Genomic DNA, 24,469 nt, shown 5'->3' with positions numbered 1-24,469 from the left:
GAATTTTCTGGAACATTTGGCACATTCAATAAATCTAACAAATTTTGATACTGAAATTCCAAATTAAAACACTTTGATTCAAAATCTTCAATTTCTGACTGTTCTTCTGGTAATTGGGTATCAAATTTATCAAAATCTGAATAAATCCTTTCCAAGAGCTCCAGATACAAAATTATTTCATTTTTAGATAAATTAGAAGTAATACTATTCTGAAGCCTTGTGAAGGCCGCTTTTGCCCTACCACGCATTCTAATTCCCAATCTCGCCGCTGTGCCTCCAAAAATTGTTTATGTTCCTGTGTTAGAATGGCGCCGAAATGGATGATGTAGTTTCGATTTTAAATATCCTTAATAAATTCAACGACTCTCGGTCTATTTAAACCAAACTGCATACATTTCATAATAAAACATTCATACATAAACATTTAGTAATAATTCAACAATACAGATAAGCATTAAAATAAGATTTACAACTGTTACAGATCAGCTATGCTTTTAGCGACTGAATTCTACAAATGACAAATCTCAAAAGCGTGTTGCCAATGCAGGGCAACGAAAAGGTGGAAATTAATTCGATACACGTGGAAGTGAACAAACGTAAAACCACTCTTCTGTCAACATCTTATGGATCAACTCCCTCAAGAAAGAATCAACCTGAGTTTTCCATTCAATTGTGTCAGAGTTGATGTTTTTTTACCTTATTTTATAAAATACCCACATCAGAGAAAAGGTCACCTTAACTAGGTGTACATATGCATTTTCATTTGTGTTGTTGCCAAGGTATGCCATCTCAAGTTGGTAACAGACCTTTCTAGTCAAGCATTTAATACAGTACTAAAAACAGTATTTAATTTAAGTCTTTAATCCGGACGTCCATAATCCAGAATGATCTATAATCCGGACCTCAAAGCTACAAACTTTCTGCGCATTCGCATATGCATTTAGGCATGCGCACAATAATACATTTAAGCATGCGCGTTTAACGTATAATGGACGGTATAAGCTAGGCTAAAATTATCTATTTCAGTTAATGTTGCAGATTGCATTGCTCCTTAATCTTCTAATTGGAACCAGCTTATTATTTTTTACTGACTGTTAGAGCAATTTTCTAAAAAGTAAGCTTGAACTTTCGATTATGTCAAAAAGAGTTTCCGATTCTGGAGCTGCCAAACAATCTACAAAGCAAAAGCATGCTTCGACATGTCCATCAAACAAAAAGTGGAATTGCTGCAAAAAATGGATAAAGGCATGAAGTGACAAAGAGGTTAATGAAAACTAAAAAATTTCAATTGACAAGTTAGTCGGCATTCTCGGCACAGCAATTACAGGACTTGAACAGCAGAACTTTGTAACTGAACAAGAAATCATGTCTGTTTATCGAATTAAAGAGAAAGTATTAGCACAAAAAATGAAGGAGCTTAAACAACTTAAATTAAAAGAAATGTTTAATAAAGTAAACAAATAAATATTAAGCTTTTTTTTTTTGTAACCTTTGATACCCTTTAGATCATAATTGCTCTTTATTTTATAAATTACGGTTTCATATTTTTAATTTTATAATTTCTGCATGGCATCTTACCAGATTTAAATTGATGATCTATAATCCGGAAAAAACCCTAATCCGGAATCGCCGAAGTCCCAATGAGTCCGGATTAAAGACTGTACTGTACATACAACTTGTTTAGATGTTTTTTAAACAACTTGTTTAGATGTTTTTTAAACTTCTGTTTAAAAACATCTTTTAATACAACTTGTTTAGATGTTTTTTAAACTTCTGTTTAAAAAACAAAATGTTTTTTAAACAGAAGTGGCTGTGCGCATATATTTTCAGATAATGCAACCAATTTTGTTGGCAGTAATGCAGAATTAAATAAATTGAATAGACTAGTCAGCAAACTAGATGATGAATTGGGCAATTATTTAGAGTGAAAGTATTAATCGGTCTCTCAACCTCCCAATCAAGGTCTTTGGGAGGCAGGTATCAAGTCTGTTAAGTTTCATTTGAAATGCATAGTGGGCACTTAGAAACTAACCTATGAGGAATTCCTTACAGTAATAGCTCAGATTGATGGGATCTTGAATTCTTGGCCCTTGCATCCTTCATTATGTGAACCAGAGGACTTTTGATATTTTGACAACATCCACTTCCTGATAGGCAGACGTAACACTGCTATTGCGGAACCTATTATTTTAAATGTCAATGATAACAGCTTAAAGAGCAGGCAAAAATTGACTAAAATCATGCAAACAGTATGGAAATACTGGGGAAGTGGTTCTTTGAAAACATAAAATTTGAAACCATGGTAATTTTAAAGACTGATAATCCTTCAGTATGTAACCTGCCTTTTGGCAGAATCGTAGAGATAGTATCAGGATCAATGTTCCTTCTAACCTTCTTTGGGAACATACAAGGACCTGACTCGGAACAGAGAGCTTACTAAAGCTATGTTCACTAATTGTGGTAAGTAGACAGGATACAGACGAAGGGTATACAAAACCCTTTATTTTTCTTTATATACAATAACTTCCGTACTTCGGAATACACTGACCCGCTACTTGGGGGTCTAACGTAAAAGTATAAAAATAAAACTAAACTCTAATTTAACTTTAGAATAATAGATGTGGAAGATTGGCCTTATATAACAGGAAGCGTATGTAGTACAGAGAACTGTGAACACTACAATACGTTTAAATTTATCAAGAGGATTAAAACCTCTGGCCTGGAAGGCAACAAGCAACTGCGTAACTTCTAAGGTAAGCGGCCTGCTTCGACTCTCTGCTTCCTCTCTCTCGCTTGGCAAAAAGCCACAACTTAAATACTTGGCGTTCGCCAGACAAATTTTGCATAAAAACCTTCACGCTTATAATTCTGGCCGGAAGTAGAAAATAAGAAGTGATAGTAAAGATTTAAAATAAAATAAACGTTAGTAAAACTTAAGATCCTTACATACTTCCCGCCAGAGTTAATTAGTTTGAAACTGAGGTCTAAAACGACCTTGTTGAAAACTTTTAGCTCTAGAATCTAACGCGAGGCCAATCTTTTACAAACACACTTCGCTAGAAACTAGAAATTTAAAAGAAAGAAATTTGTTACAATAGCAGCTCCCAGGATATACAACAATCTTTTTTCATCTGTACTGCATCTAAACAGGAGCTTTTATTCAATTCTGGTCCCTTCCAGAGATCTGGAAGGAAAACTAGTTTAATGAAATGTTACACAATGAAATGGCAAGTAACATATATAATTATACTTCTCTTAACATTCTTATTTCATTCATGACTATTTTAATTATCTCTCCCCGTGCTCTCTGACATGTGTTGTAAAAGAACACCAAACACGAATGTGTTTCTGTCTACGTGTGCCACACTTCCTCCTACAATCAAAACACTAACGTGTTAAAATTCAACATAACGAGACCTCTTAACACACCCTAATTTCAACTCTAAACCCTGAGGTACTATTCTAAAAGTGGCTAACTCTAAAGTGTAGCGTCAGAGAGCCTAACTACATCATTCAACCTTTAACACATATTCGCCATGATTTAGTCTTTACAATCACACGAATAACAAATTTTTAACATTACTTTCACTTTTACCATATCACGGTATTTCTTAACATTTAAAATAACAGTTCACATTGTATATAAGAACATATCAACATGCTGTTAATTTTACACATTTGAAAACATACATTAGTAGTACCTTGTTAACTTCTATTCTCTTCAAAGCAAGTGCCAATTCTTTCTACATTGAAATAATACATTTCAAAAACTCTTTCAGACTAAAACTTCTCTCTTGCTAGAATGTTTTAAATAAAATTTATACAATAACTTTTTACAATATTTAAGTCTTTACACAACGCTATTATACATCAACTTTAGTTTTACGCGCGAGTAATTGAAAACATAATAAGAAAATCGGTCACAACTCATTTCTCGCCCTTTTGGCGATAAAGGTAGACCTCGCATGAGGTAAAACTTCTTGAAATCTGCCACTTGCAGTAAGAATGAAAGATTAACTTAAGTTTGCAAAGTAACATAAAATTTTACTTATCTTTGTAATATTCAGACATCCTTTTCTGGGCCCAGTCTTTAAAGGTACTGCAGATAGTAGTTTGATTTATCCTCCTTCTTGTACGGGCTCGCCCTTCAGTGCTTTCCTCTGGAAGCTTCCTTTTTTCACCAGTTCGGCCACCCTTGAATATCTTCTTTTTCTCCTCTGCTTGTGGTCTTGGCCGTTTGATGGCAGCTGGTCTTGGCGGAACCGGGAAACTTCTGTCGTGTTCCTGCTTGGACCTCGTTGTTGGCCGTTCAAATTTTCCTTGTAACCTTTCCTCCACCGCTGATGGCCCTTCCGCAGTTCGGCGACTTTTGCTGCGGAGAGTTCTGTCGGATGAGTAGATCTTCCGTTTTAAAGCCGGGTTATAGTCGCTGTCATTTCTCCTGGTTCTCTTCACATACGTCGTCCTTCTCCCTTCTTCATTCTGGGGGTGTTCGTGAACTCTCTTTTCTGGACGGTGGAAAGGCTTCTTTTTCTTGTTACCTTCAATTTTTCCGCGGGGCAATTTTCTTTTCACTTGCTTTTGTCTCTCACTGGCTTGCCCTTGTACTTGTCGTTTTTCCACCTCTGGAGCTTGTACCTGCGGTGTCTGCCGTGCCGGATCCTGCAAAAGATCTGAAAAGATTTGCATTTTATTACGATCGAAGTAGGGCTTGATTTGATCAATGTTTGCGGAACAGGTTTCACCATTTCTGGCTTTTAACACTACAACAGCGTGAGTTATTTTTTCTATAACATATGGTCCTTCAAATCGTGGAAAAAATTTGGCAGTTTTATCTTCTGGTGCTGAAGAAAGTGAATGCTTAATTTTTAAAACTTCATCCCCTACTTTATAAGTTACTCCCCGTCGTTTCAAATCATAATATAGCTTCTGTTTTCTTTGTGCTACTTCCGTATTCTTTTTTGCTTCTTTTATTAGTTTTTCTATATCACCCATTTTAAATTCTGGGGCTCTTTGTTGCACATAAAATAATTTATCTAACGGTGTTATAATCTTTCTGCCTAGAAATAACTCAGCAGGAGTTTTGCCCGTTGTATCATGTTTTGCGGTCCTAAGGGCGAAAGCAAATTCATTGACATAGTTATCCCAGCTTTTATGAAAATTTTTAACATAACTACGGATAATTTTCACTATATTTCTGTTCACCCGTTCCGCTATATTTGATTGCGGCCGATACGGGACCATTTTTAAATGACGTATGCCCAGTTTTTGGCACATGTCTTCAAATATATTACTTACAAATTGAGGACCGTTATCCGATATAACTTTTAGGGGCGCCCCGTATTTTAAAATATATTTATTTAAAATAGAATCAGTAACTAATTTCGCGGAGGCTCGTTTTAAGGGAACAATTTCGGTCCATTTACTAAAATTAAAATGATCAACCATAACAAGGAGATAGCGACTTTTATTTAACTGACTTTTTGGGAAAGGGCCCAATAAATCGATGCCAATTATTTCGTTTGGAAATTCGGATTTAATACTATTTAGAAACCCGGCCGGGCGGAAATTAATATAATTAACTGCTTGACATGTTGGGCAGGACTGGACATACGCCCTTGTTAACTTTTGCAGTTCAGGAAAGTAGACTGCCTCGCGTACGCGTTGGATAGTTTTTCGAATACCAGCATGAGAAGCTAAAGGGCTGTCATGGAGCTCCTGCAGGATATTTAATCTAAGACTAGCTGGGATAACAGGTCGAAATTCGTTGTTGGAATTCGCAGTTTTTGTATAGAATAATAGACCATCTATTAGTTTGTAATGGGCCGCCCTATTTCTTATCGCCACAATATCTTGGTGGCTAAAATTTTCAGGATCCTTCAAATACTCATAAATGCTTCCAAACTCAGGATCCTTACCCAGTTCGGTTATTACAGTTTCTCGGGAATTTATTGTACACGCTGTAAGCATTGCCATCTTTACGGTATTGCCTTGTTCGTCTATTTTAATCCTTGATAGGGCATCTGCTACGATATTTTCCTTTCCAGGGGTATGCTTGATTACCAGATTATATTCTAGCAGCTTGAGTGCCCATCTTATTAACCTTGGGGATAAATTTTTCCCTGAGTACAATCTAGTTACCGCCGCATGATCAGAGTATACTGTTATCGGCGCCTTTCCAAAATAGACTCGGAACTTTTGCACTGCTAACAGAACTGCAAGTGCCTCTCTCTCGGTCGCGGAATAGTTTCTTTGTGTTTGATTTAAAGTTCGGCTAAAAAATGCCACGGGCTGCTGATTTTGCGAAAGTACCGCTCCTACCGCATAATCCGAAGCATCCGCTGAAATTTCTAAATTCTCATCCTTTTCAGGAAATTTCAACACAGGGGCTTGCGTTAATGCTTGTTTTAATTTTTCGAAAGCACTATTGGCTTCGGCCGTCCACGAGAATCTTGCCTTTTTCCTTTTTAATTTTAACAATGGCTCCGCGATAGCCGCAAAATCTTTTATAAAGGACCTATAATATGAACAAAGTCCTAGAAAAGAAGAGAGCTTCTTTGCCGTGTTTTGAGTCGGATACTTTTGTTTATATTTATACAGCGATTATTTTTGATTCATCTGTCCCGATCCCTTTTTGAGATATTTTGTAACCTAAATATTTTAATTCAGGGGCTGCAAATTTGCACTTTTCGACATTAACTTTTAGACCGGCCTCATTTAATAAAGAAAACACCTGTCTTAAATCCTGTACATGTTGGTCGAGATTATCACTAGTAATAATGATATCGTCTAAATAGATAAATGTGGACTTTCCAAGAACAGGTCTTAACACAATGTCCATGCATCGCTGAAATGTTGCCGGGGCCCCTGAAAGGCCAAACGGCATACGCAAAAATGCATAAGTGCCAGACTTGGTCATAAAAGCAGTCTTAGGCACGTCCTCAGGCCTCACCCCTATTTGAAAATAACCAGTCGTCAAGTCTAAAGTCGTCATAAATTTGGTTGATTTTATGTTCCTTAAAATTTCTTCTATGATCGGTAACGGATATACCGGATATTTCGTTATAGAATTTAATTTACGGTAATCAATAGCGAATCTCCACCTTTTTGGATGCTCCAAAGGATAGTCATTATTTTTCTTACATAAAACCACTGGGCTAGCATAACTACTTGAGATGGGCGTTATGATCTTTTTACGTAGCATATCGGTAATATGCCATTGTATAATTTTTTCCTTATTCTTATCATACCGGTATGGTTTTTGGCGAACTGGCATTGCATCTCCGGTGTCAATACTATGGTTAGTAACCTGAGTAAATCCTGGAATATCACTAAATAATGAAGCAAATTCACTTACCACTTGTCGGATTCTATCTTGCTCGTCATTAGGCAGGTGGTCAAGTTTTAACATCGGCGGTTCAGCGTTTTCAGTACGAACTGGTTTCATCGTCAGCTTAAGGGACGCTTCATTAAAATCCAGCGTAGCTTGGGCTTCTGAAAGAAAATCTATTCCTAAAATTAAATGTGCTTGCAGATTCTTTACTATAAAAAACATCACCTTTATTTGTTCGTCCTTGATACGGATATACAAAGGTACTTTACCTACGCACTTACATTTTTCCCCTTGCGCCGCTAACACTGTCGTATTATCCGCATTATATATGCGGTATTTGCGAAAATACTTCCTAAAAAACTCTTCTGCCACACAGGAACACTGCGCACCGGTATCCAGGAGTGCGGTGGCTGGGATATTATTCACCAAGACTTCAATCTTCGGAAGAGTCAAATTTTTCACCATTACTGTATTTAACTTGTAGGAAGAGGGGTTTTCGTGGCCTTCGGATTTCCGCACCCTCTCGTCAGCAAAAATCCGTTTTAGTTTAAATTATTTTTCCTTTCCGTGCTTTCCTTCTTTTTCCCCTGGCCTTGAGACTTTTTTCCTGGGTTGCTATTGAACTGTCGACGTTCACCGGCTGTTTTTGAATGCTCGGGTTTCCTTGCCCACTGATTCGCTTTTTCTCTGTAGCCATGTGCTTGAGTTTGCTGTAGTCTTGGCGTACCAAATTGGTTTCGCTGTTGATACTGGCGTCTTCTTTCGACGTCCGCCGTTCTTCTACTTTCAAACTGGATTGCTAGCTCAAATAACTTTACCAGTGTAGTCGGATTTCTTAATTCAATAAAGTCTTGCACTTGGGGTAGTAACCTCGGCAAAATCACTTGAATTATTTCAGGATCCGGACGGTTTCCATACAAGAGCTTGAAAATGTTAATTTTTCTTAAAATAAAGCTCGAGAGGTTTTCGATTCTTTGTTGATATATACTGAAAAGTTCCGTTTCTAATTTCGCACGATCCCTTACAACAGGGAAGGCTTTTAGTAGGGCAGTCTTGAAATTTTCATAAGTATAGGTGGGACTTCCTGCTTGACCCAAGAGACTTCTGCCTATACATTTGAACCAGTTAAGCGCTTGGCCCCTCAAAGCGCTGGTAGCTAAGGTAACTTTTTGAAACTCGTGCACGGGGTAGAGCATGAAGTGGTCATCCAATTTTTCCAAAAAACTGGTTACCGGTGAGTTTCCGTTAAATGTTGCTTCTGGTTTCATCGAAGCGCGCATGGTCTGGACTATGTAACCAAATCCTTCCAGGGCGGCAGCTGGCATTTCTGGATTCTGAGCCGTTTCTGCAGGCAGCACAGGTTCTTCTTGAAACTCGGCCATGGTTATTCTTCTTCGTTGGGCGCCACTATCAGGGTCAATGTTCCTTCTAACCTTCTTCGGGAACATACAAGGACCTGACTTGGAACAGAGAGCTTACTAAAGCTATGTTCACTAATTGTGGTAAGTAGACAGGATACAGACGAAGGGTATACAAAACCCTTTATTTTTCTTTATATACAATAACTTCCGTACTTCGGAATACACTGACCCGCCACTTGGGGTCCAACGTAAAAGTATAAAAATAAAACTAAACTCTAATTTAACTTTAGAATAATAAACGTGGAAGATTGGCCTTATAATAACAGGAAGCGTATGTAGCACAGAGACTGTGAATACTACAATACGTTTGAATTTATCAAGAGGATTAAAACCTCTGGCCTGGAAGGCAAACAGCAACTGCGTAACTTCTGAGATAAGCGGCCTGCTTTGACTCACTGCTTCCTCTCTCTCGCTTGGCAAAAGGCCACAACTTAAATACTTGGCGTTCGCCAGACAAACTTTGCATAAAAACCTTCACGCTTATAATTCTGGCTGGAAGTAGAAAATAAGAAGTGATAGCAAAGATTTAAAATAAAATAAACGTTAGTAAAACTTGAGATCCTTACAATAGTTCTAGGTAAAGACAATAAGGTGAGAGTAGTTTCAGTGAAAACAAAAAGTGGTATCATCAAGATATCCATTAATAACGTTTGTGTCTTACCCATGCCAAATTAAAACATAAGAAAGGATATTTGTAATTAATTATTGCATTTCCTTATTGTAGTTATTGATGTTCTATAGTTGCTGCTGTTATTATGTTAGTATTTACAATTATTTACCTGCATTTTATATTGTGAGACTGCAAAATTTTCATTGCAAAGTTCACAAGTTTGAATGATTATATCATGTCAAGCAGGGCGATATGCTTTGTCTGTACACTCATCTCAATACTAGTGTCTGCACACGTGTTGTACGTATTTATTTTATTCTAACCAGTAATTTTTAGTTGGACTTTCCTGTTTCTCCCGATTTTAGTTTCCTACCGGAATGCAAATTTTGTATGATGTACACCTTTCAGTTTATACTAATATATCTCGGCTCAGCTTTGATGTGTGCTGTCGATTTAGCATTAGTTAAGCTACGGAGCCATTCAGTAGATTATCTTAAATTACTATTTAATTGTTACATTCTTATTTTTTATTACATAGCCACAAGTGGTGGTGGTTTGTGAGCATGAAATGCGTGGACCTGTTTAATTTAGACTTAAATAAAAAGGTTAGTTGAACCTTTCATCCGCAGTATTTATTCTCAAAGACATGGCGAGAACTCACTACTTAGTCTTCAACATTGGGTTTAAGAGTATATGCTTCCAAAGAATACAGCAGACAACATAACTGGCGCCCAAAACAGTCTAGGACAATGAAAATCTCTACAAGTGACCTGGCCCCATCCATGTCTGCAGCACCGGTGACTCAAGCCAACACAATGGAAGGTTTTCGCTACATTGTCAACACCACGAGAACTTCCATGAGGTTCCAGTGCCTATTTGATGGAAAAGGTTCAGCAGCAGCATTTATGGACCAGCTAGACGACCACTTCATTTTGCATCCAATGGACGAAACCCAGAAAGTAGCAATTTAGCAAAATAGGCATTAGAAAAAGGCTTCTGCTAAAATAGTCGCAGATTCCCTTCTAAATATAATTTCATTTTAAAATATGGTGCACCATTAAAAATAATATCAGATAATGGTCCCCAATTTGTTGGTCAGATATTTTATGATCTATGTGCAGGGCTTGGCATACGCCACTTGACGATAGTCCCTTATCCACCACAATCTACTACTGCAGAAAGAGTTAATTGAAATATTGTTTAAATAATTCAGAATTATGTGAATAACTATCACAGATGTTGGGATGATTCAGTTGATCAGCTTGCATTTGCATTACGCACAATGATACACAATACGACTGGTAAAACCCCTGCAGAATTACTTCTAGGAAAAAAATAATGACAGCCCCGATAGACCATTTTTCGTGCAAAAGCATACTCTAGAGTTTCAGATGTCTAATATACAGAAATTAGTCAATGAGGCCATTAAATCTTCCGAATTGGCAAAAAGTAAACAAAAATTGTATTACAACAAAAGGCGGAGGGTAGGAAATTTTAAAGAAGGGGAAAAAGTGACAAAACTCAAACATAATATATCCTGTGCTCCCAACGCAATAATAGCCAAATTTCATCCTAAATTTCAGGGGCCGTTTATTATTCAAATTAGAGAAACCAGGACTCTGGAGTCGGGCAGATTTTGGAGTAAAAGGAGTCGGAGTTGGAGTCGCTAAAAAACAGGTCGACTCCAACTCCAGTTTTTTATTGGACAGTATGAATTTGAAATGAAATAGTTATGAACTGTATACATTAATAAATAGTTATTTTCTATTTTATTGACCTATTAATAAATAAATATAAAGGAGGAGGATGGATGTAATATTTGCCATAAGTGATTAAACTGATTCATTTAGTTAAAAATCTCACTGGTAAATTTAGGTAAGCAGCAGTAGCAGCAGCAAGAACTCCTAAAATTGATGCCATTCTTAGGAAGCGAGCAGGAAAAGGAGCAATTATTGATCAAGCAATGCAATAAGGAAGTACATATTTGATGATAAAGAGGTTTTTAGAATTAAGAATTTTTTAGGAGATGTATTGTAGATAATGTTTTACTAACAGAAAGACTATGGAATGATCTTGCAGAATTGGAAACTCTTCTTTCTATACCATATATAACCACAAAAAAGCTGCAATCTGAAGAATTGACAGGAGGCAAGAACGGGATGTTTGTTCTTTCTGAAACGGAGGGCTTATTGCAGAAGGAATCATTTCTTCAATGATGAAAAGAGAAATTAGTTTGCTAGACAATGAGATCTTGCTGCGTTCAATATATGGATATTTGAAACACCACATTTTCTTGGATGACAAACAAATTAAAAAGGCAATGAAAGTCATCTATGAACTTTATTAAGAGTGAAATTATTCTCAGAACAATTGGAGAATTCGAATCGGGACAGTCAAAGTGCAGACATTGCAATTCTCTATCATTCTTTTCCATTGATGAATTAGATTTTGAGAAATATTTTTGGATAATATTGAAAAGGCTAAGGCAAAGCGAATGAAAATAAAAAACAAGAGCCTTTAGATGAAAAAATACAAATTTCTATACGGGCTTTGAAGAAATACAGAAATATGATTGCTCTTGCAAGACACCTCTTTTAGAACTCATAAAAAATATATATCCTGAAAAGTTAAAAGAAGTAGCTCTAACAGCTCTTCCTCCTACTTAAGTTAATGTGGAAAGACTCTTCTCAGCTCTGAAGTTTATCAAATCGGATCTATGGCCCTCCGACAAAGAATATCTTGCCGAAGCTATACTGTTTCTTAGATTTCTTAAATAACTAATGCCAGTTTTTCCATTTCATAATAAATGCTAATTAATATAAATAATTTGCTATGCCATCAATTTTTTTTTCTGTAGCATCTATTACTTCTTTTATATTAAAAAAATAAGCTGTAACCCATGTGTATATGTTTTCAAAAAATACTGTGTTGAACTTTTTCTTGGAGCCACAGCTCCTAGTAACTTTTTGGCGAGGTAACTACAATTCATCTTCTTCTCATTTAATTAATTTTGCAGCACATCACGCAAAAAAGTTTTAGACCAAATAGGTCTTTTTTATATAGTAATTACTACCTAGCTTTTTAATTTTCATATATATATATATATATATATATATATATTTAAATTTAAACAAATTTAAATTTTAACAAACATGTATGTATGCAAAACAGCAAATTTTAAGTTAAAATTAGAAAATGTGCAAACATATAAAAGATTTAATTTTCGAACTAATCTACAATATCATTTAAATTCAGATAGCAGAAGTAAATCAAGTGCGAAACCAAACCATGAAAATAAATTCATCAATTTAGCAAATTAAAATTAGGGAGTCGGAGTCATTAAAATTCCAAGAGTCGGTCATTTTCCCTACCAACTCTACAGCCCTGAGAGAAACAACAGTGTTTCTTAAAAATGCCAATGGTGAAGAATCAAAAGCCAACATCGATCAGATAAAAAAAATATTACGACTGTTCTGAAATGGCTCTTCTTAAAGATTTATTGCAGCGTTCCACTGATGCCAATGGTAATAAAGCTCCAAGCCAAGTACAGCCAGTGGTAGCCTAAACACAACTTCCAGATGTGGCTTCTAAAAGGAGAGCCGACGGAACTCCAACTAAGCAGCATAAGAGGCATAAAGCCAATACAGGAAAGAAAAAAAAAAAAAAAAAAGGTAAAGAGCCATGGAAAGGGGCTACTGAAAAGAAAAAAAAGACTGGAACAGTCTTGAACACCGGTCAGCAAACAACAAGGTCACCATCAGTGGTTCACGGAAAGAAAGCCACAATGCTCTATGAAGCAATGATAGCGACCAGAGTTGAACCAGTGGTTCTCGGAAGGACAGTCGCAACATGCTACGTAGCAACAATAGTAACCAGAGTTCCATATACGGTCAGCAGGAATGATTCAACCACAGGTGGCAGAAAACACAAGACGGTTCTTCGGCAAGCGGCAGAGAATGAACAAGGGCAAACAGACGGCATTCCATCACAATCCATGGAAAACGTGTCCCCCGGGAAGGAAAATACCACCTCAGGAGAATAATTGCCCTAGGAAGTCAAGATGGATTGAGAAGCACAACAACAAAAGGAAGTTCAAACCTGCACCTGAGAAACATGGGCCTTCCACACAGCAGCGGGTAGCAACTACAAGAACATTTACTTCCTGGGAGGAATTTCGGCTCGGATCGATGAGTGACTACTCCAAACAAAAAAGATAAGCAACATTTGACCTCATTTTTCAGTATTCAGTACTTGTTATGTCCACAAATATTCCAAGTGCTTGTTGAGAATTATCCAACTGCTTTTGCCTCACGTGAAGTTTTATTAGTTGTTGCAGCTACTAGATGAAAAATTTATTTTCTATGAAAGTTTTGTTCACTTTAAAAAATTATGCCGTTTAGTCGAGAGACTGTTTTTATGCAAGTTGGTGAGGTAAAATGATTTATGCCTAAGAAACTTTGTTTAGATTTTGATGTAAGAAAATGACTTTATATAATACAGTCAAAAGTCTTTAATCCGGACTCGTCGGGACTTCAGCGATTTCGGATTATCGATTTTTCCGGATTATAGAACATCAGTTTAAATCTGGCAAGATGACATGCAGAAATTATAAAATTAAAAATATGAAACCGTAATTTATGAAATAAAGAGCAATTATGATCTAAAGGGTACCAAAATTTACAAAAAAAAAAAAAAAAAAAAAGGCTTAGTATTTATTTGTTTACTTTATTAAACATTTCTGAGAACGCGTGCATGCGTAAAGCATACATTACGCATAGTCGAAATTAGAAAAATTGCAACCAGAAAGCTATTTGATGTGTACTCGTGATATTTATAATGACGAGGAATTTGATTTAAATCATATCAAAGACGGAATACATCGAGATGAAATACTACATTTAGTAAGGAATTATACGCTGAATAAAATAAAAACATCTGCCCTGAAGATAAGGATAGTGCTGACAGATCAACTTCCAGTTCACTGTGCGCCGCGACGTTCCCCTTCCCCGCAGAGCAGCGTGAAATTGATAAACAGATTTTTGAATGATTAGAGAAACAAAGGATATGCCTTTACCTATTTTTTGCAGCAATTACACTTTTTGTTTGATGGACATCGAAACATGCTTTCGCTTTGTAGATCCTTTGGTAGCTCCAGCATAGGAAATTCTATTTGACATAATCGAAAGTTCAAGCTTACTTTTATAAAATTGCTCTAACAGTCTGCAAAAAATAATAAGCCGGATCCAATTCGAAGATTAAGGAACAACGCAAGCTGCAACATTAACTGAATTAGATAATTTTAGCTTAGCTTATACTGTCCGTTATACATTAAACGCGCATGCGCACACGCAAATTCACAGTCGTAAAGGTCTTACATGCACGCGTAAACGCGACGCATGCACAGAAGAGAGAGTTTAGATTATACTGTCCGTTATACATTGAAAGCGCATGCGTGAACGCATCATGCGTTGACGCATGCGCAGAAAGTTTGTAGATTTGAGGTCTGGATTATAGATCATTCCGGATTAACGACTTTTGACTGTAGTATTGTTTTCAACTGTGTCTAATGTAATGTGTAACTTTCTAAAATTAGTTGTAAAAATAGTCAGGAAGTGAAATTTAGCGAAATGTAAACGCTAGCAGCAGAAAAGTACCACACATTTAAATATCTCTCTATACAAACACAAAAAAGTTTTCATACATCTGATATTTAAGATAAAAGTATTTACCTTCCACACTTTCAAAGAATTTTTCTTCTTTTTCAATTTCAATTTCATGGGTGCCTGCTAAATGTTCCCGAAGATGTTTATATGTAGGAATGGCAATATCACATTTTGGACAACGTAGCTTTGAAGTATTAGTTCTTCGAGGTACATTATGTATTTTATTCATATGCCTCGTCAAATTCTTATGGTAAGTAAATTCTTTCCCACATAATGAACAGCAGCTTTTATCATCCATGAATTTTTTTTATGTATAGTAAGTTATTCACCACCTAAATCAAATTAAATATTACTATAAATAACAAAATTATATGGAAACTATTTGCATATATATTAAAAATCCACTAACATTCAAAATTAAAAACTCATATTTAACCCTGGAATACTATACTGGGGTACTAGATTCCCCAGATCATTTAGTTTTTTTTCTGATTTTCAGGAGATGAGATCACTTGTGTGATTGTGGTTGCAGGTATTCTCCTAACTCACAAACATCTATTCAGTTGCAGGTTTGAACTTGTTTTAGATGGTTGTGTTTCTAAATAATCGCAGTCAACGGGCACTCTATTCTCCAGTGTAGTATTCATGTAAGAATAATATAGTATATTTTTCTGCGTTTTATCATTCAAATCTGAAAGTTCACTACATACAGCTGCTCAAGAAAGACTAGAAGATGTCCTCTATGTGTGTTCTATGGATTTATGAATATAGCTGTGGTGAATGCTGCTATTATTTATAATACCAATATGGCTGTAAAAGGAGAGAAAACCATACCAAAAAAGACTTTTCTTTTGCAACTAGGACATGAAGTAGTAATTCCATGGATTGAAATAAGATCAGTGAAACCAACATTACAAACAAAAGTTCGACAGGTGATAAAAGAAGTATTGGGAATTGAAAGTGCCCAGAAGGACAATTCAAATAGCAATCAACAAGCTGCACTTGTGAATAGTGAAAAGAAAGCAGGACGTTGCAGTGTTTGTCCTAGAAAAAATGACAGAAAAACTACAGTAAAGTGAGAGAGATAAAAAGAATTTGTTTGCAACACACATAAAATTAATTTATGTTCAAAATGCAAATGAAACTCATAGTTGTTCAGAAAAATCCTATCAATGTAATAGTCAATATTGTATTTAAGTATCATTATTAATGAAAGAGTAAGTATATATAATACAAACCTAATTAAAATGTTTTTTTTTTTACTCTATGGGGGTATACAGTTCCCCAGTGTAGTATTAAGTGTCCTATGCAACTACTGTAGTACTCCAGGGTTAAAAGGAAATGAAATTAAAGTCCTACAACAAGAGGCGTAGCTAGGGTGGGGCAAGGGGGGACATCCGTCCCCGGGCGCAGCATCCAAGGGGCGTCAAATTGATGCTACAAAATTTTTTAATGAAATGTTTTCCATTCTTGGCACACACAAAGGGGCGCAAATTCTTCAGTTGTCGCCGGGCGCTGGAAACTCTAGCTACACCTCTACCTACAAAATTTTTTTTTTCCTCCAAATGGTTGGACATTTGCAATTTAATGCATTTATCGGAAATGGCCAACCCCTTACTTGCTTTATTTCATCACAAACAGCATCACTGGGACAACTAATATTACACATCTGTTGCAAACTGAGGTGAATTACATCTGGGGTAGAGTGACATTACCTTTTAGAATGTATGAGAATCAGATTTAGTCTTTAGTTTGAAATGTGACAGAAAATTTTGATTTTGAGTCTATCCTTGTATGTGTTACATGCGCTTCAATAAAGGTTTTTAATGTTTTTTGGAATGACTTTTGTCTTTCTGAATTTTCAAAATTTTCCAAATTGCTCGATTCTTTTCGAATTTTGTGGATTTTCCCCCTCAATTCAATCAAATTACAGCTTTTCATTCAACATAAGAACGTAGTATTCTCAGCGGAACTAATATTTTTGAATTGCAACCTTTGAAGTGTTTAGTTCCCTAGTATTTTCTAAGTTTGAATTATTCTCTACAGATGGATTTGATAGCATTAAAGGCACAACAGAAGTCATTGAGTATGTCATTGACTCTCAGTCTGAAGAAAATTATAGTTGGTGTACTGAGAATATGGCAAAGCACACTAGGGCTATCTGCTTAAGGGAAGGGATGCCTTCATGGAGGACTTTCTAAGGAAACTGGCTTGCATACACGAAGAAAATTATAAGCTGGTTAAGAAGTTATAAATGAAGTTTTTTTTTAAACCTGAACTTATAAGTTTTAAAAGCTTGAAGTTTGTCAGTCAGTAACTGCTGAATGTTTATTCACGACTGAAGGTGGTAGGAAGCTGTACATAAATGATTTTGAAGAAGCCAATACCTGCATAGACAGACTGCAAAACAGAATTAACAGATTCTTTTTGTGAGGAAAGCAACACTGCCATTTTGGTGCTGATGTTTTGAGAAAATTGTTGACTAAAAACTTATTTAAACTAGATTCAGGGCTAACAGCTGTGAAAACTAAACTAAGGTACATGGTAACTGGGGTTGATCTTTGGATTATGGTAACTTGGCGATTTTTTGGCGAAAATTTGGCGACCAACTCTGCTACAGCAACCCTCAATTTTTTTTCCGCCGCCATAGTATAGACATGTTTCTTTTCTTTTTATTTACTCAACACTTTTTCCAACAATCTACTAGCCGAATTACACTTATGCTAGAAATTTTATGTAACAAAACTGCTTAATCATGACAAATATTAACTGCAAAATTGAGAAAAAGTGCACAATCACAAACTCCTTGCGCGTTTTCCAGAATAGCACATACACATAAACCATTTACACGTCGACTTATTTTTACTTAAAAAACATCCCAGAATTGCGCAAAAATGGCATTGCACACACTCTTAAGTTTATCCATCTACACTGCTATTTTCTCATAAATTACAAAAATTTGCACGAAAATGCAGGAAAATTTTCTGAATCTTTAAACTCGGTAAAAAGCACGTGGAACTACTCTGATATGCGCCCTCAAGTCACCAAAATTTCTCGCCAATTGGCGAGATTCATGCTGCCATATGACTATCTAAATTTTTGGTCTACATTTCGAACTTTAAGCCTAAAATGTCTCCAAAAACACGGTTTCCGCAAATGCGAAAACACAATTCCAAAAACACAATTTAAACTAAAATTTAAACTAAAAATCGCACATGCAAAAACTACGTTTTGAACACACGATTTAAGCTAAAAATCCGAAACAAAAAGCAAAAAACTTAGATAGCAAAAATGTAAAGTTTCTAACCAAAAATATTTGACAAGAATCCATGTACACAGCGACATGTTTTAACTTGAAAAAAAATCTACGAATGGCACACTGTAGGGAACGAACGAATCTACGAACTATGCACACCTCGCTTTAAAAAATTCACATAACAACAATAAATTTCAAAGAATACCATGTACACAGCGTTCTGTTACAACTTTAAAAAACATCTACGAATTGCACAATCTACACTAAAAACAAATCAAGAAAATAAACTAAAATAAATTTCAGACAATTCAAAAAACAACAATAAAAACAGAAATTCGGCTGATCTTTAGAATATGGTAACTGGTAGTTTGGCGACATTTTGCAGGCGATAAAGGTTACTACCTGGGACTTTGGAAATAATGTGAGCAGTACTCAGTTCCGATTACGCATTATTTTGTGTGAGGGAAATGAGAGATCATGGGATATGTCATGTGATATTAATGGACGAATTACGGTTCTTTAATCGGATAAGGGGGGAAATCGGGAAAAAATCTGGAAATTTTGTATTTGGCTTTATTCTGTGTTGTGTGAAACAGTGTTCGTTAATTTTTGGATCCCATGGCCCTAACTAAAGTGAATTCGAAATGGGTATTTAGTGGGATTGAAAGGGGTAGTAATAAGTGTTTTTTTAAGGTTGTGCGAGATAGAAGTAAAGATGTTTTATTAAGTTATTTATTTTACCTGGTACCTTGCTGTGAACTATAAGTATGATTTTAAAGATCCTGAAACAGAAATAAGAAAGGTTTATCGGACACGTAATCAAGATTCTGAAGAAGAATAGGTAAGTTAGTATTTTTAATTATTTGAGGATATTATTTTTATGCATTGTTCTAAATGTAAGGTGGAAGTAAAGTAATTTGCGTTAAACGTGCATGGAAATAATTTAAATATTTGACACTAAGTATTTGTAACCATTTGTAATGTTTGCGGTATGAATTAGTTAGTGACGTTTGTAATATAATAGATAATGTAGAGGTAAAAGTTTTTGGATATTTTATTTATTTTATACGGGGAAATGTTCATATTTGGAAAGGGTATATACTTTTTTGCGATCAGGTAATTTCATATATGTTCTTTTTACCGGGTTTAAACATTCAGAAAATTGTTATGCATTTTCGTGAAATTTTTCTAATTTATGAGAAAAAAGCAGTGTACATGGATATAGTGAAGAGTGTGCGCAATGCCATTTTTGTGCAATTCTGGGATTTTTTTTAAGTAAAAATAAGTCGACGTGTACATGGTTTAGTGATATTTTAATTAAATGATAGTTATTTTGTGAATTTTATGTTTGTAGGAATTTGGTATACGTTTAAGTTGAAATAAACGTGCATGGAAATAATTTAAATATTTGACACTAAGTATTTGTAATGCTTGCGGTATGAATTCGTTGGTGACATTTGTAATATAATAGATGATTTAAAGGTAAAAGTTCTTGGATATTTTATTTATTTTATATGTGGAAATGTTTATATTTGGAAAGGGTATATACTTTTTCGCGATCAGGTAATTTCACATATGTTCTTTTTACCGGGTTTAAAGATTCAGAAAATTGTCATGTATTTTCGTGAAATTTTTCTAATTTATGAGAAAAAAGCAGTGTACATGGATATAGTGAAGAGTGTGTGCAATGCCATTTTTGTGTAATTCTGGGATATTTTTTTGAAGTAAAAATAAGTCGGCATGTACATGGTTTACGTGTATGTGTTATTTTGAAAAACGCGTAAGGAGTATGGTATTGCGCACTTTTTCCCAATTTTGCAGTGAATATTTGTCATGATTAAGCAGTTTTGTTAGATAAAATTTCTAGCATAAGTGTAATTTGGGTAGTAGATTGTTGGAAGAAGTGTTCAGTAGATAAAAAGAAAAGAAACATGTCTTTACTTCGTGAAGACAAAATGGCGGTGGGAAAAAAAAAAAATAGAGGGTTGCTGTAGGAGAGTTGGTCGCCAAATTTTCGCCAAAAAAACGCCAAGTTACCATAATGTAAAGATCAACCGGAAATTCATACAAAAAACAATGACTATAACATTCTACAAAATAAAAACAATAAAATAAAATGCACTTACCATAATGAAAGCTTCTTTTATAAGCAGAAATATCTTTCCCCCTATCTTCTCAGATACAGAGCATACAAAGTCCAAAATGCATTCGTTAATAAAATTTCGACAGTCACACAACGTCTGTGAAGAACTTCCACGATTTTGCTATATCACATGCCTTCCTACGATTCAAAATTTCGAAAGTAACAATAAAAACTTCCTCTAACGTTAACTTGCTACACGAAAGCCAAGATCCAAACCTTAAACTCCGCTGACATCCACATACTTTATTAGCAACAATTTTACTGCAAACCCACACAAATCTATCAGAAACACCATTTTTCGTCCGAGTTCCCATATGAGCTACGCATTTCGGACACGTCAAACTCCGTTTTAAAAGTCCCGACTCCCACAGAAATTCCAAAAATACACTACGATCCCCATAAATACATCAGTGAACAAAAGACTCGTTAACAACTCCAACATCGTACCTTTTCATACTAAATTTACTCTGCACACAATCTAAAATATGCGGCTGAAACCTTTCCACCACGTCTTTCATCGCAACATAGGCCATTTCAAAAATACACGCGACACGAACCAACTAGCAATTATTAAACTACTCCACCGAAAGATTTTTCAACGTCGACATGGTTGCCATACAACACGCAATCGTGCCAAAAACCAGCGCAAAACACATATCGCCACATTTGGTGAAATCAGGGCATTTATCAGAGTTGTACCAAGCACATATATGAAATTACCTGATAGCGAAAAAGTATACACCCTTTCCAAGGATGAACATTTCCACGTATAAAATAAATAAAATATCCAAAAACTTTTACCTCTAAATTATCTATTACATTATAAACGTCAGCAACGAATTTCTACCGCAAACATTAAAAATGGTTACAAATACTTAGTGCCAAATATTTAAATTATTTCCATGCACGTTTACTTCAACTGAAACATATACCAAATTGCTACAAACATAAAATTCACAAAATAACTATCATTTAATTAAAATATCACTAAACCATGTACACGTCGACTTATTTTTACTTCAAAAAAATCCCAGAATTTCACAAAAATGGCATTGCGCACACTCTTCACTATATCCATGTACACTGCTTTTTTGTCATAAATTAGAAAAATTTCACGAAAATGCATGAAAATTTTGTGAATCTTTAAATCTGGTAAAAAGCACATATATGAAATTACCTGATCGCGAAAAAGTATATACCCTTTCCAAGGAAGAACATTTCCACGTATAAAATAAATAAAATATCCAAAAACTTTTACCTCTAAATTATCTATTATATTATAAATGTCACCAACGAATTTTTACTGCAAACATTAAAAATGGTTACAAATACTTAGTGCCAAATATTTAAATTATTTCCATGCACGTTTACTTCAACTTAAATTATCACTAAACCATGTACACGTCGACTTATTTTTACTTAAAAAAACATCCCAGAATTGCACAAAAATGGCATTGCGCACACTCTTTACTATATCCATGTACACTGCTTTTTTCTCATAGAAATATCACGAAAATGCATGAAAATACTCAACGTATTCCAAAATACTACAAACATATAACTCACAAAATCACGAACATTAAATTAAAAAACACTACTTAAAATATAAATAAGCACATACATTAAATTAATAAAAATTAGATTACAATCCTAATTACTTTAAACTAAATCATTGCTAATAACAATTTTCCAATAATACCATATTAATTTATTTACTCCTTACATTTAGAACAATGCATAAAAATAATATCCTCAAATGATTAAAAATACTAACTTACTTATCTTCAGAATCTTCATTATGTGGCACGCACACTTCCCTACAGAAAGAGTTCCAATCGGCTGCAGTACTACTGCTAATTTCTAAATCCGAAATCCAGTAGTCAACTGGCAGTCTATTCACCCAGTAATAAGAAATTAATAAAATTTCACCCATACTCAAACTACTTTCAGCAAACCACGTACCCTTCCTTACACTCCGTTTCACAAAATGTCCATTTTCACCAGATTTCTTGCACCGCCATTCAAACTTATCTGTAATATCCTTCCTTTCACACAATCTCAACTTATTATTATTATCAGATACACGCATTAAAAATTTAGAATTCACTTTACATAGCGCCATGCAATCCAAAAATTAATCAACACTATTTCACACAACACACAATGAAGCTTAATACAAAATAATATAGTACTACAGTTTTCCAAATTTACCCCCTTTTCCGATTAAAGAACTGTAATTCGTCCATTAATGTCACAAGACATATCTCATGATCTCTCATTTCCCTCACAGAATATAATGCGTAATCGGAACTGAGTACTTCTCACATTATTACCAAAGTCCTAGGTAGTAGCCTCCAAAATGTCACCAAACTATCTGTTACCATATTCCAAAGATCAGCCGTAACTGGGAAAGAGAATTCCTGCATGGTTGATAGCATTTTAACTATTTTGCCTCTGCATGTTAGGAATATTACTTTGAGTGCATTAAGGGAACTTACAATTTTAGGAATAGCTTATTCATCCCAAATTGTTTAAGGATCCCCAATTGTCACTTAACTAGTTTTGGAGATATGAAAAAGTGATTAATAAGTTAAAATGTGGTAAACTTTCATATGATTATCAAAAGGTATTCCAGGAATGACAGAAAATATATATCACTGAACATGTATTGAACTAAACTGAATAACTAATATCACTATTTGCCTCACAAGCCAGTGATTAAATAGTAAAGCTTCAAAAATTCACCTGGTTTTTTATGCTTCTAGCCCACTTTAAACAATCATTAACTTAAAGGAGTTAATCTTATGAAAACAATACCCAATATTCTTGATCATTTTAGAATGCGTCAGTATAAGAATAATATTAATATAAGTATTAGTATAAAAATCATATAAGTACCAGTACTTTGAAAAGGCTTTTTTGATGTTATCTATTTCATACAAAGACAGAGATTTCCTTGGAGTTTACATCCTGTGTAATGCAGGGCAATAGGAACTAAAATAATCTCATAACTATAAAACAAATTTTATAAAATAAATAAAAAATAATAAAGGTAAAATAATTTATCATTAATAAAATAATAAAGCTATAACGGTTTAATCCTAGTATCCGGTGCACACGGGATTTGGCTACTTTTGGCGACTTTATGATGAGCAGTAAAAAATGGGACATGTACGATGAGTAGTAAACAGGTCATTCAAAGAATATATATAGTATATATTATGTATGTATACACATAGTGTATAGTACATAGACGTTCTTTGGACCATTTTTGGTGTTAGCGATAATTTTCAAAATAGCGACGTAGAACGTCTATGTATATACTATATACTATTTCTATATACATAGTATATAATATGTATAACTATATATATTCTTTGAATGACCCGTTTACTACTCATCGTATATTTCCCGTTTATATTGCTCGTCATAAAAGGAGCCAAATCTCGTGTGCACCGGATACTAGGATTAAACCCAAAACTAGTTTTATGCTTTTAAACATGATTACAATATATGATACTTTTACTTAATAATTACCGCGAATTCACGTTGCCCCCCCCTTTTTTTTTAAAGTCCATTTTTAACTAGTTTTCGTTTTCGACAGAGTTATTAAAAAACAAAACTGCAAGCTTAATAATAGTTAGAATACTACCTAATAAGTCAGAAGTACATCATGATCTTAAGAAAACAATCTGACAAAATATTATACTCAATATCATCAAACAACGGAAAAAAACAGCACACCTTTTCTTCACTTGCAGTTCGCAAACATTCCTTCCTCGCAAAACATCTCGTACGTCCCTCTCTGCGCATGCGCTCGCTACACAATTTTGCCAAGACCTGATAAATCGCCAAATTTAAGTTGCGTTTCCTAAGGAGGATGAAAAATACGCCAACCGTCAACCAGACTAGCACCCTTTCTTGTAAACCAGTTATGCACAAAAATTGCGTTTCGCAATCGGAAAATGATGCCAACAGCTCCTGGCGCAACGGTCCTCTCTGATTGGTTGAATTTCTCCAGTTCCCGACAAAGCTGCTTTGGT

General features: G+C 35.0%; 1 protein-coding gene across 11 annotated transcripts in view; it reads right to left on the bottom strand.

Moving 5' to 3' along the window:
• LOC118186517 (uncharacterized) overlaps positions 1-24,244 on the bottom strand; it is a 102,107-nt gene extending 77,863 nt beyond the window's left edge. For 3 of the 11 annotated variants that reach the window (XM_085820915.1, XM_035356634.2, XM_035356626.2), the window contains exon 1: positions 15,094-15,231. Coding sequence is in view for 3 of the 11 variants with exons in the window: in XM_035356629.1 (XP_035212520.1) it covers positions 15,094-15,325 (232 nt within the window). In the remaining 8 variants the exon portion in view is untranslated. Of the gene's footprint in view, positions 1-15,093; positions 15,360-23,330; positions 23,500-24,078 lie in introns of those variants that run through there. The other 8 variants (XM_035356629.1, XM_035356628.1, XM_035356630.2 and 5 more) reach the window with 8 other exon arrangements.
• Between the last annotated feature and the right edge of the window lie 225 nt (positions 24,245-24,469).

Source organism: Stegodyphus dumicola, chromosome 7 (assembly GCF_044657685.1).
Source record: "Stegodyphus dumicola isolate Sdum_Otavi_A_Nest chromosome 7, ASM4465768v1".
Lineage (NCBI taxonomy): Eukaryota > Metazoa > Arthropoda > Arachnida > Araneae > Eresidae > Stegodyphus > Stegodyphus dumicola.
This window is presented reverse-complemented; position numbering and strand designations above follow the sequence as displayed.